This window comes from Neopelma chrysocephalum, unplaced genomic scaffold, assembly GCF_003984885.1.
Source record: "Neopelma chrysocephalum unplaced genomic scaffold, ASM398488v2 Primary Assembly neopelma1_69, whole genome shotgun sequence".
Lineage (NCBI taxonomy): Eukaryota > Metazoa > Chordata > Aves > Passeriformes > Pipridae > Neopelma > Neopelma chrysocephalum.
Window position 1 is genome coordinate 3,188,696 of NW_020897729.1, and position 13,216 is coordinate 3,201,911.

General features: G+C 62.9%; 2 protein-coding genes across 2 annotated transcripts; one reads left to right on the forward strand and one right to left on the reverse strand.

The window, feature by feature from the left end:
- Positions 1-21: 21 nt before the first annotated feature.
- On the forward strand, positions 22-5,778 carry EEF1AKMT4 (EEF1A lysine methyltransferase 4). The gene is made up of 3 exons (XM_027685655.1): positions 22-205; positions 1,075-1,361; positions 3,761-5,778. The coding sequence occupies exons 1-3, from the start codon at positions 31-33 to the stop codon at positions 4,061-4,063; spliced, it is 765 nt and encodes a 254-aa protein (XP_027541456.1). The 5' UTR covers positions 22-30; the 3' UTR covers positions 4,064-5,778.
- CAMK2N2 (calcium/calmodulin dependent protein kinase II inhibitor 2) lies at positions 5,124-9,237 on the reverse strand. Its single transcript, XM_027685656.1, has 2 exons — positions 9,010-9,237; positions 5,124-6,429 (listed from the first exon to the last, which is right to left on the reverse strand). Exons 1-2 carry the CDS (start codon positions 9,176-9,178, stop codon positions 6,359-6,361), a joined length of 240 nt encoding a protein of 79 aa, XP_027541457.1. The 5' UTR covers positions 9,179-9,237; the 3' UTR covers positions 5,124-6,358.
- Positions 9,238-13,216: the final 3,979 nt, after the last annotated feature.

Here is a 13,216-nt window from a genome sequence, read left to right on the forward strand (position 1 = left end):
GCGCTCGGTGCTCCCGCCCCGCTCCCGGGCATGGAGCGGCGGCGGCGCGCGCCCGCCGCCAACCCCCGGTACGGCCGGCGCCGCTTCTGGGACGCGCTGTACCGGCGGGAGGGCGCCGAGACCCGCGAGTGGCTGGGGGGGCTCTCACGGTTCCTCCCGCAGCTGGAGCCCGAGCTGCGCCCCGGTGATCGTATCCTCGTGCTCGGTACGTGCCCCATGCCCGGCGTGCCCGGTGGAGGGCGGGCAGAGCGCGCGGTCCCGCCGGTGGATGCGCTGCTGCTGGCCGCCAGGGGGCGGTGCGTCACCGAGCCGGTAGCGGGGGCTGCGTCCGGCCCGGCCCGGCGGGGCCGGGGGTGCGGGCGGGCGGCAAGGGGGGCATAAGCGCCCCGTAATCCCACCTGCGGGCTGATCCGCCGCCGGGCCGACGGGATTAGGCGGGTGTAATCACCGATCCTGTTAGCGGATCAGCCGCTGCCAGCTGCGCTTAATAGCTCCCAAATCCGCGCCCCCCCCGGGATCCCCCCGGTCACTCCGTGGAGCGGCCGAGCCTCGGCGGAGCGGCTCTGAGAGGAGGGTATGGGAGGGGGCCTCTCCCAGTGTTCTGCTGGACAGGGTGCTGTTTCCTGAGACAGCAGTTCTTCCATCCTTCTGTCCTTCCATCCCGGTTAAACCCCCCCTCCGAAGCTGCACGCTCCACTACTTTCCCACTGGAATTTCTCAGCAGCTTCTTAGAGGGCACAGCCGACTCCTGCCCTATAGCACTGCTGGGGGGAGGACTGGGGACACCCCCTGCCCCCTCCCTGCCTCCAGCCTCTCCACGTATCCCACTGCGAGGTGTGGGGATCCAGTGTGCGAGGCTGCCCCGGGACAGGAGCCCAAAGCACCCATCTTACAGGACGAGGGTAATTAATAAATAACCCAGCACTCACTAACTGGCATCAAAGCAATGACCTGCCCCTCTCCAGCAGCCCCAGCCCACCCACACCCTTCCCTGGGTCCAGAGGAATAGAGTTGGGGTGCCAGCCCCCCCCCCATGGGCATCCCGAGCCCCGTGGTGAGCTATGCCCCACACAGGCTGTGGCAACAGCGCCCTGAGCCACGACCTGCACGAGCTGGGCTACACCAACGTCACCAGCATCGACTTCTCGCCCGCCTGCATCGCCGCCATGCGCGCCCGCTGCGCCCACTGCTGCCCCGGCCTGCGCTGGGCCGTCATGGACATCCGCGCCCTCGCCTTCCCAGATGCCTCCTTCGACGTGGTGCTGGAGAAGGGCACTCTCGACGTGTTCATGGTGGAGGAAACCGACCCCTGGGATGTCTCGCCCCAGGCAGCTGCCTCAATGCACCGGGTGCTGGCGGAGGTACGGGGTGGGGGGAGCTGAGCAAAGGGGCAGAGGGTGGACCCCACCCCTGTTTGGAGTGGGGGAAGGTGCAGAGTGCCTGCTCACATCCCTGCTTCCCTGTGGGTGCCCCAGCCAGTGGTTCTGCCCTGCCAGTTGGTGCTGCCCCCTCAGCTATGCTGCAGGGGGACACCTGGGAGGCTACCAGCACCCCTGGGGGTGGAAGACCCCCACTCTCATCCCCCAGCACCTCCTTCGCAGGGAGGTGGATGGAGCAGCTTGTGTCCCTGAGTTCTGTTGAGGGACTGGATAGCCCCTGTCTTTATTTGCACCCTAAGTATGAAGAGTTGGCAGGAAAAATGAGCCCCATCCAAGTGTGGGTGGCAGCAGGGGATCTGGGGGGACATGCCGAGGTGGCCCTGCCTGCCCAGGGCAAGGTGACGACTGTGGGGCTGTGACGAGCTCTCACCCCGCCCCAGCTTCGATCTCCTTAGCCGGGGTCCCCATCATCTGGTCTGGGGTTGCCATGGCAACTCCCGTCAGCATCGACGGGGCCATGGCGTTGCCACGGGGACAGGCGATGCCTCGGGGCCCCCGTTAATTGGCGGTGGTGGAGACAGGGACTGGATTGAACCTGCCCTGGCGCGGGGGTGCAGGTCCTGACAACCTCCCCTCCCCTGCGGGAAGAACTGCCAGGATAATTAATTGCTGTGCCTGCCTGGCACCCTGGGGTGCAGACACGGGGTGCTGGGAGGGTGCTCATGGCTGTTGACACCCCCTCATCCTCTCTTGCCCCACTGAGCCTGGGAGGGAGTGGGACCCCCAGCAGGGCAACAGGGCTGTGCTCACCATCCGTGCCCTGCACTCCCTGCCAGCTCTGCTGCCTGTCCTTGTCATTTTGCCAAACGGCAGGGATTTAATTTTCCCTTTTTTTTTTCCCTTTTTAATCCCCTGCTCAATCCCTGCCCTCCCCCAGCTTTGCTGGGTACCAGCCTCCACCCGCGGCCGGTCCCTGCTGTCCTCATCCCCAGGGGGATTCGCTGGGTGTTCCCACTTGCTTGCTGCTTTGGGGGTCCCATCAGAGGGGCCTGGCCAGGGCATCTCCCCTCCTGCCCCCATCCCATTTCTTGTGGGAGGTTCACAGCGTCTGTCTTGCTCTTGCTCTCCCTGGGGAGGGGACATAAGGACCCGAAAATCCACCCTGCCTGTGGGGAGTCCCCTGGGACACCCCATCCTGGCAATCCGGGGGCAGCAGGTGTGGCGGGCGCCGGAGCGGGGAGCAGCCCCCGCAGCCCCCTTTCCCACCCCCAGGCTCTGGCTGGCGGATGGAAAGGTTTCCTGTTCCCGTCTCTAAGCAACGGCCGTTATTGCTCTATTAACGAGGGATGGGATGCGGACATGCGGGATGCCTTGCTCGGCTCCAGCCGGAGATCCCTGCCTACCCCCAGCCCCGGGGACCCCCCTCCCCCCTAATCGGTTGGGAAGCTCTAGGGTCTTCCCAGGGCAGATTTTCAGGCGCTTCCCAGGAAGGATAATGAGCTGGGTGCCTGGGGAGGGATGCAGGGACCTGCCTTCCCCTTTTCCTGGTCAAAACCACTAAGGTTTAGTACAAAATCCACTATTGCAGCAGGGCAGGACATGCAGGCTGCCTGTCCCCTCTGTTCCTGGCCCCAGCCAGTGCTGAGCTGTGGAGCTTCCCAGCAGGATTAAATCAGAGCTTGGGAAACCCCCCACTTGGCCCCCAGCCCTCTCCCCTGCAGCGGTGACTCTCTGCCCTTGCCGGGGGGGCCTGGGGGTGTCCCCGCCTGGGGCAGGGTGGCCGGGGGGGGGACCTGGCCACCCGCCCGCCTTGGGCAGTGCCTTTGCATGCAGAGCACGCAGGCGCTGGCCGTAAAAGCCTTTTGACATTGGATAAAGCCAAGCAAGAAAATTGATGTTCTTTTCCATCCTGTTAGCGGGGCTTAATTCCAGCAGGGAGAAAATGGTGATTAAAAGGGTTGAATCCTTTCCCATCAAACACCTCTTGCCCTCCCCCCTTAGATTCTGGGTATTGGCAGGGGGTGGTACTGGGTGCCACAGAAAGGGGTGGGTGGGATGGGCATCCCATGCTGTGCTGAGGGGCCCCTGAGCCCAGGAGGGCAAAGCTTTTCCCCATGGCAGGGTTGGGTTTCCATGCTGTCTTCTGTGGGTGGGGATGAAGAGTTTTGGGGCATGTTCCTTATTACCACCAAGCTGTGGGTGGTCTGGGGGAAGGTGTGTCTCTTGGAGGGTCAAGGTTAGGATAGTGGATTTTGGGGTGCAATGGGAGAGTTTTGGGGGGAGATCTTTAGCAGATGGTGCTGGGGATCCCTGGGAATGGAGCCAAAGGGGTAAACCTCACTGTGTCCCTACACCCCATCCCGGGGGTTCTCTTGCCGCAGGTGAGCCGGGTGCTGCGCCCAGGGGGCTGCTTCCTCTCCATCACCTTCGCCCAGCCCCACTTCCGCAAGCCCCACTATGCCCAGGAGGCCTTTGGCTGGTCCCTGCGCCACACTGCCTGCGGGGACGGGGACGCCGGCGCCTTCCACTACTTCCTCTACATCATGCGCAAGGGGCAGCCTCTGGACCCCCGTGATGTGGCCTTGGGGCGCCGGCTGCACCAGCCCCCCCCACCCCCTGCCCCACCGCCGCCCCCCGCCCCCCTGGACGACGACGAGGACTACCTCCTTGCCATCCAGCTGTGACCCAGGGGGGCTTCCCCGACCTCTCCCCACCCAACAAAGCCTTAATCTGCTCCATCTTCACGGGCGGGGGATGGGGAACCAGCGTATCCCCCCCAAAAGCTGCCCAGGGAGTGAGTAATGGGGGGATACTTGGACTCCTCCTGAGGGGCAGCGGGATGCTCTGGTGATGCTGTGCTCCCTCCCTGGCCTTTCCTCGCCCGGCTGGAGAGCAGCCAGGACTCCGGGCTTTGCGGCCGGTAATGAAACCAAATCGGGTTTAATTCCACCCATCCATCTTGCGGGGAGTGGCTCCCTGCCCCCCCATCTCTTCCCCTTGGCACAGGCAGCTGGGCTAAGGGCAGAATGAGGATGCTGGTGCTGGGTGCAGGGGACAGGACGGGGGGTGCCCACTGCTCCACCCCCCCCACCCCATTGTGCACCAAGACCCCTGCCCCAGCCTCCTTGGCTATGGGGGTGTGCAAGGACACCGTGTCCTTGTCACCCCCAGCCAGGTGGTGGGGGGTCCAGGCTGGGATGTGCCAGCATGGGGCAGGGAGCACCACGGGGCAGGCAGGGTGGCACATCTGCCCCTGTACCCCTCCATCCCCACTCTTTGGCTATGGAGACAACCCCAGTGCGCTGCACACGCCTGGCCCACATCTGCCAGTGCCTTGGGGCCAGCAGCGCGGTGACAGGCATGTGCCAGGGCTGGTGACAGGCGTGCCACCGTGTGCTGGCAGGGCTGGCTGCACATGGGTGCCAGTCTGGCAGGTGTAGGTGCTACCAGGGTGTCACCAGGGGCTCTCTGGCTACCAACGCTCCCTGAGGGGGGCACAGAGGGGACCCCTCCTCGGCAGGGCAGTGGTGACAGACCACAGAGGCGCAAGCTGCTGGGCTGCTGTTTCTGCAGAAAAGTGTAAGTGCCTCAGCCGGTGGCTCCCCCCGCACCAGGAAACAGCAAAGGGCTCTGGGGTCAACACCCCACCACTCCCACCGTGGCACCCCATCCCGCAGGCACCCTGAAAACAAGCTGGCAACACGGAGGGACAAAAAGGAGCAGGAAGCTGCCGGCCTCACCTCAGTACATGAATGTATTTTATTCATCGCATTTTGTTCACCAGTACAGTGAAAAATGGCATTTAAATTTACAATGGATCATTCGTAGAACATCATGACACAAGTATCTTTTTTTTTCTTTTTTTTTTTTTGAGTTTTTTTTCTCAGTTTTTTTGTTTGGTATTTTTTTGTTGTGTGGTTTGGTTTTTTTTTTTTTTGCGTCGTTGTCTCCATAAATGCCACTCGTAGGTTATTGAAAAAGATGATGAGTTTCTCATGCACATCAGAACCCCCCGAGAAGCTTCTTAAAAATAAAATTAAATTAAAGTACAAAATTAAAAACAACGACTCAGGACAGTCCCTGCCCTCCCCACTTCCCCCCCAGCCCCACCACCCTCAAGCAAGGGGCAGTGCTGGGACCCCCCGGCACCTGCAGCTGGCCCCGGTGGGCTCTGCCCCGGTGCTGCCTGGAGGGAACTGCAGCGGCTGGTGGTGCTGCCAAACCCTCCGGTGCTCCTGCTGCTGGCAGGGGGTCGGGCTAGGGGTCCCTGCTCTCCTCCCTGCTCCTTTGGCTTTCCTCGTGCTCCCTCCATCACTCTGGCCCCCCATCTATTTCTTGCCCTCGGTTTTTTCTTCTTTTTTTGTCTTTTTTTTTCTTATGGAAAAAAATATGAACCTTTTTTTGTTGTTTGTTTTGTTTGTTTTTGTTTGTTTTCCTGATGCGGTTACTTCGACATCTCAACGTCAGCAGATTGTTTTTAACAAAGATTCGGATATAAAAATACAAATATGAGGAGTTTCTGTTTAAAAAGAAGCGTGCCGGAGTGGTGGGGCTGACCCTCGGCCCCCGGGCCGGCCGCCCGGGCCACCAAGCTCATGCAAAAAACGATGGAGCAAAAAATGTCTCTGGACAGCAGCGCTCCCCCCGTGCTCGTGGGGCCGGGTCGCCCCGGGACTCGGGGACCCTCCGCCAAGGAGGATGGGGGGGATGTGCCGCGGAGCAGGGGGCTGGACACCTTCCCCGGGGAGAGGGGTCCTCGCCCAGGGTGGGGGGCTCGGCGGGTTGTCCCAGCCCCGGGGGGAGGCGGAGGGGTAAAGTGCATGGCTCGGGGGGGGTGGTGGTGGCTGCAGGGCCCCCCCCCGGGCCGGGGAGGGGGGCAGCGGGCATGGCCTCCCCCTCCTCATCGGCGGTCCAGCCAGCATGCGGGGCGGCGGGCTGGAGCGGGGCTCGGCCGGCGGGTCCTGGCGGCGGGTCCCGGCTTACACCCCCGGCGGCGACTTCTCCGTCATGCCCTTGAGCACCTCGTCTATCCGGTCATCCTCGATCACCACTGCGGGGACAGGCGGGGGGCACGTGGGCGAGGGGACGAGTCAGCCTCTGCACCCCCCACCCCCTGGCTCCATGTGTGCCCCCCAGATGCTGGGGAGCAGGGCAAAGGGGGTTCAGATGGGTGCAATGAGGGTGAAGGAGAGGGGATCACCCTCCCCCCACCCGGCTTGGTTAGGGGCAGCATTCCTCCCTGCAGCCAGCCGGCTGCCTCTGGATGGGTGGTTAGGGAAGTGGGGGGGCAGGAATAGACCAGGAAGGACCCCCCCCCTCCTCTCTGCGGCAGGCGCTGATGAGAGCAACAGGACTGGAATGGGTAATGACCCAGCGGGGGGGGCACCGCCTGCTCGGCGGGGGTGGCAGCCAGACCCCCGTCAGCACCACCCGCTGCACAGGACACCCACCCCCACCACCAGCATCACAGGTGGGGGAGCCGGACAGCCTCCCACCAGTACAGCGGGCTGCACGGACCCCCACCATCAGCATCACCATGGGAGGCTGAACAGCCCCCCCATCACTGCCACCTTCCAGAGAGCCCCTTCTCAGCATCACTCACTGAGCACCCCTCTCCCCCCGCATCAGCATCACCGGTGGGAGGCCGGACAGACCCCCATCAGCATCACCATCAGGGGGCTACACACACACACACACACACACACACACACACACACACACACACACACGCTCCAACATGACGGGCTTGGCAGGTGCCTCCCATCACCATCACCCTGGGGGGTGAAGGACAGACCCCCCTACCCCAACATCACTACCGGTCCGTAACCCCTCATCACCACCCTGGGGGGAGATTGACCAGACACCCCCCACCTGTCACCAGCATCACTGGGAGAGCATCCAGACCACAGAGGGAGAACCATCCCCCCCCTCCATCCCTGGAGGGGACTGCTAGACCCAGCCTCCACCACCGCAAAGGGGGGCAGTGGAGCAGGCAGTGGCTCTCCCTTCTGCGGGGCTGGGGTGTATTTGTGCTGGGGTGGGGGGGCTCTTCCCCCCCCACCTTGCCTCTGCAGCTCAAGGAGGGGTGTTTGCCTATGGAGGTCCCCCAAGCAGGCAGGATGGGGGGCTGCAGGAAAAGTGGGGGCCATTCTTGAGGGTCCACAAAGCATCAGGGAGGATCAACAGTGACAGATCAGGGTGCACGGGGAGGGGGGGCACTTATTTGGGTCCTGATGGAAGCAAGGGAGACACTGATGGGGGTCTCCGCAGCAGGCAGTAAAGTGGGGAGGGCAGGACACGGGTTCATGGAGTCCCGGGGGGACAGTAAAGCGGGGGGGCGTGGGGGTGAGTGTTTGTTGATCAGCATTACCGGAGACTGTTGATGGGGTCTCTGCGGCAGGCAGGCAGAAATGTGGAGGGAGAGAGGTTTAGGGGGCCAGGGGGGCTGTTCCTGGTGATGATGGGGGGAGAGAGTGGGCTCGTTTATAGGGAATGAGAGGGGGGCAGTCCCAGGGGTACTGAGGAGAAGTTCTGGGGGGTCCCGGGGGCACTGGGGGGGCAGCCCCAGCAATGACTGGGGACAGTCCCAGGGGCAGCCCCAGGGATGCTGCAGGGTAATCCCGGGGGGAGTACCGAGACGGGGGGAGGTTGTGGGGCAGCACTGGGGGGGACAGTGCTGGTGTCTGGAGCAGGGGGTGGGGGGGCCTGTGGTTTTGGGGCAGTGCCGGCTGTCAATCGCAGAGCTGGGGGGGTCTCAGGGTTGTCGGGGGGCAGTGCTAGAGTTGATGTAGGGCAGAAATGGAGATTCTGGGGATGTGGGGGGCAGTGCTGGGGATACTGGGGGAGCAGTGCTGGGGATGCTGTGGGGCAGTGCCAGGGGTGGCAGGGGACAGTGCTGGGGATGCAAGGCAGAGCTGGGAGTTGCAGGGATGCTATGGGGCCGTTCTGGGGATATAAGAGCTGGTGTCAGGGGTACCAGAGATGCCGTGGGGCAATGCTAGAGATGTTGCAGGGCAGAGACTGGGGATGCTGTAGGAAGAACCAGGGCAGAATTGGGGTCCTGGGGATGTTGTGGGACGATGTCAAGGGGTGCCAGGGATGCACTGCCCAGAGCCGGGAACGCTTGGGATGCAAGGGCAGAATCGCGGATCCTGGCGATGCTGTGGGGCAGCGCTGGGGATGCAAGGACCAGTGCCGGGGGGCAGCACCGGTTGTGCTGGGGCAAAGCCGGGGACGCTGCAGGGCAGAGCCGGGGATTCCAGGGCAGAGCCGGGGATCCAAGGACAGATCCGGGGATGCCGTGGGGCAGCGTCGGGGATGCAGGAGGCAGTGCCGGGGATGCCAGGGATGCTGCAGAGCAGATGCAGGGGTCCCGGGGATGCCATAGGGCAGCGCCGGGGATGCAGGAGTCAGGACCAGGGATGAAAGGACAGATCCGGGGGGCTCGGGGATCCCGTGGGGGAGCACCGGGGAGGCAGGAGGCAGCGCCAGGGTTGCCAGGGATGCTGCTGGGCAAATCTAGGGGTCCCAGGACAAAGCCGGGGATGCTGCAGGGCAGATCGGGGGATCCCGGGGATGCCGTGGGGCTGAGGCGGGGGTCGGGAGGGCAGAGGTGGGGGTCGGGCGGTACCTCTCTTGGCGCGGCCGATCTGTCCCAGCTTGGGGGGCCGCTTGCCCTGGTTGCCCGCGAAGAAGGCGTTGGTGTCCTGCAGGCGGCAGCTGAAGGGCAGCTCCCCCGCCTCGGGCTCGGCGCCGTAGCGGCCCACCTTGTCCTCGCCGTAGGGAAGCACCTGCGACATGGCGGGGCCGAGCGGGCCGAGCCGCGCCGCGCCGAGCCGGGAGCCGGTCTGCGGCGGCGGCGGCGGCGGCGGGGAGGAAACCCGGGCGGAAGGATGAAGTCATGCATCCGGGGGGAGCGGGGACCCCCCCGGCGGGGGGCGGCTCCGGAGCGCCGCGGCTCGGCCCGACCCGGCCAGGACAGAGTCGAGGGACCCCCTCGGTCGGTGCCCGGTGGCCGCCCGGTTGGGATGGAGACCCTCCCAGCCCGCCTTCCCAGCCCCTGCTCCGGCCCCAGCGCAGGGTGGTCTCCCGGGCACAGCCCGGCTGAGGCTGTCGACCCGACTCAGGCATGCCCTCAACCACGGGGTGCTCCTGTGGAGAGGGGAGCCCTTGGCACACCCGGGTACCCCCGGATCAGACAGCTGAGGACCACCAGACACAGCTGGCGCATAAAGGTGATGCCAAAAAGATCCCCTAACACCCTTCTCCAATCCACCAGCTCCCTGCAGCCCAGAAGGCTCAACCTCTCAGAATCCCACCCCGTGTCTCCCCAGCCAGGCTATCCCCAGCCCATTACTTGTGTCTCTTGGCCTACATCCATCCAGGCACCCTCTCCTGCAGGCTTCCTGTGTTGGGGTCCCCCTTTGGAGCCACACCGGTCCTGCCCCAACTCCTACCAGTCCCCTTAACACCCCACGTGTGGGTCTCTGCACATGCGTTTGTACACATCTTCCCATCGCATGCTTTTGCAGGAAGGCAAGGGCACACAGGTGTGATTCTGCAGGAGTCTGTGAGTGTGGCCATGTGGGGACTGTGGCCCAGAACACTCCATGTTACACGGCTTGGCCCTTCCCCGTGGGCTCTCTGTGGACAAGGGGAAGGGCCATCCCCTGTGGGGACCTGCCATGGGTCAGCAAGGAGTGACCCCATTATCCCAGCAGAGCCATGTTCGCATCCCTTCTACACACCTCTGCCCCAAACCCACCCTGACTCTGTCCTTCTGCATTTTTCACTGCCAGGGTAGTGATTTTACGAATTGGCACCAGTGGTCCTGGTCAGCCTCACCTGGGATTCCCCCCATTCGGGTCACCTGGGGCTGGGGTGCTATTTAAGCTCAGACTGAGTCTGCTGCACCTTTCCTGAGCCCTGAGTACAACCCTGACCCCTGGATCTGGGGATGATGATGACAGCAGCAGCTGTGGCTGGTTGGAGACGACCACCCTGACTTGGAGCAGCACTGTTCCTGTTGCTCCCTCACATCTGGGCCCCACGGCTTATGTGGGAGTCCTGGGTTGCAGGTAAGCCAGAGCCCTGTGTGGAAATGTCGCTTGCCATCTCCAGATCAGCCCTATGAGAATGTCATGAAGTGTGAGGGGGGTTTTACAGACAGTTCTGTGGTTCATCTCTCTGTGCCCACATCCCCATGGCCTGAGATCCTGTTGAGAGGTGCTGCAGAAGGGCATCAGCCGGAATGGTCCATGACAGTGGGCAGGTACTTCTATTTTGGGAAAGCTCAGCCATGTTTTACCTTTGTGTCTGGCTCTGCAGAATGTTGGTCCCTACTGTCCCCCACCAGAGCCAGGTCGGGGCAGTGGTGCCCGCTCTCCTGGCAAAGAAATGCCTTTATTCCTGCCTTTGCTGGGGAACCAGGTTGAACTTTTTCATGTGAAGGCTTCTGCTCCCTGTGAAAAGTGCCTGGGAAAATAGGCGAGGCCCACGCTGAGATGTGGCCTGCTTTTCCCATCGCTGAGCCCACGTGCCACTGCCCGTGGGCAGGGACCGGCAGGCCGTGGCACACGCGGGGCTGGGGGTGAGCGAGAAGAGGAGCAGATGGGCTGTGTGGGATGTGAGTGGCACCAGTGCAGTGCTCCAGGAGGGTTTCCAGCCTGGCAGGCTGCTGGGGAGAGGCTGGAAAGGGGTCACCCTGGGAATGGCCCCACTTATCCCACACCTGTATCTGTTACAGTGCCTTGCATTCAGGGGAACTACTTGGCTTGGCTATGGGGTGGGGGATACTCTGCGGGGCTGTCTGGGATTCTGGGGTGTGGGAAGGACCCTCTGCCCATCCTAGGCAGGAAGAGGGCTGGATTTGTGCCAGCACAGCTGGGCTGTGGGTGGGACAGGGCAGTGCTGTGTCACGCATCCCTGGGCAGATGGGGAAGGTACCAGGGACCTGAATGTGGGTGGCTGGACAGTGGGATGCATGAGGGACCCCCCTCATCTCCTGCCATTGCAGATAGCATCCCCCCTAGTGAACCAGACAGAGCGCCCTCCTTCCCCTGGCTCTCATCCCACCTTCGTTATCCGCCTTTTAGCAGCCACGTAATCTCCTTTCTTGCTTCCTTTGCAGCCTTTTGTCCGACACAAAGCCAGCTCCAGAAGGAAGTAGGGGCTGTGGGAGTGGGAAGCAGGTGGTTTTTCCTGCCCTGGCTTCTTAAACCTGGGCAGTAGCCCCTGAACTGGGACACCTTGGGGGTGATGCAAGGGCTGGGGGCCAGCCATGCCACCAAGGGTGGATATGGGGCTGAGCGGGGGGCACAGGGCCAGATCCTGGCTTCAGTTGGTCTGGGAGTGGAGGTTGTGCTGCGTTGCTTGCACTTGGGCGATGCTCTGAAAGCTCACTGCCGTGCCCCAGCCCCACACCTGGATGCTGCCCCTGAGCCCTGTGCCCTTGGTGGGAATTGGAGTGCCTACTCCAGGTGCTGTGATGGAGGTGAAGGGTTTTCCTGCAGTCACTGGTGCTTAAAGTGGTTCTACAGTGGAAAATCACCCTGTGTGTGTGCAAGTGGCTTGTGGTGGGACATGTCATGCCCAGGCTCTGCAGGGACCCCTGGGCAGCTGGAGTTGGACTGGATGGGAGTGCCTGGTGGTCCCCAAGGCCTGACAGGGATGGAGTCAGTGGCCTGGCAGACAGTTACTGGATGTCAGGGAGCTTGGAGGAGGTAGGAGGCATCAGCCACAGGATGTGAGGCTTCCTTAGCTGCAGGTCTGGGAGGCAGTCAGTGCTGTCATTGAGGGCGGGTGCCACGGGGCTGGGGGCTGCTGAGCCATGCCAGGAGGCCGGCGCGGGTACCTCCATCTGTGCTGCTTTGAGCCCTGCCAAGAAATGTGAAATGGCACTTCTGCTACACAGTGGTGGCAGCTGCAGCCTGGAGGCCCTATCCAAGTGCCTGCTGCTGGCACTGCTGCTCTCCCTGAGCCCCCATCCTGGTGTGAGGGACTAGGTCACTTGTAAGGCTGGGGATGTGCCCATCCCTGGCTGTTGCCACTGGGTCTCAGTAGCCAAGGCCCAGGTGGGAATGCCACTTTGTGTGCTGCCTTTGCCATGGTTCGGGTCTTTTGGGGGAGCAGAGACACACACCGGGGCTGGGTACAGGCAATGGGGATGGATGACCATGTGGGACGGTGGTTGTGGTGACCCTTTGTCACCGTGAGGAGATGTTGGGGGACAGGCATCCTGCTTGGTAGCTGCCCCATGGCTGAGCCTGTGGCAAGTGTGCAAAGGTGGCATGTTCCTCATCTTCTGCTGTCCCTGCAGCTGCTGATGTGGGAAGACAAGGCCAAAAAGCCTTTCCTGGAGGGACAGTGCCCTTCCCAGGGAGGAAGAAGAGGTGGTTACTAGTGAGATGAGTTTGTCTGTCTTGGTGCACAGCCTGGAGTTGGGAAGAGGGTACCCTGAGTGGGCTCCAATTGTGTCAGGGCAGGAGGATGGCACTGCTCCCATCCCTCACATGAGCTGCTTGGGGCACAGCTGTGGTCTCAACATCTGAGCAGATGGAGCACTCTCAGCATGCTGCATGGGGCAGAGATTTCATGGAGAGTCCCCTGCCCAGACCTGGGGGTGATGGGGAGAACAGGAGGGTGGGGGGAGCCGACCCTGCTGGGCAAACAGCCCTGCTGGGGTGTGAGCTTCCATTCTCGCCTGTCACCACATCTCTGGTCACCATGACAACAGACAGGGAGGCAGGTGGAGCAGGCTGGCAGCCCTGGGGGTGGGGCGACGGGTGGAGGCCACGGGCACGGGCTGGTACCCAGGGGGATCCTGCGGGAGGGCAGCT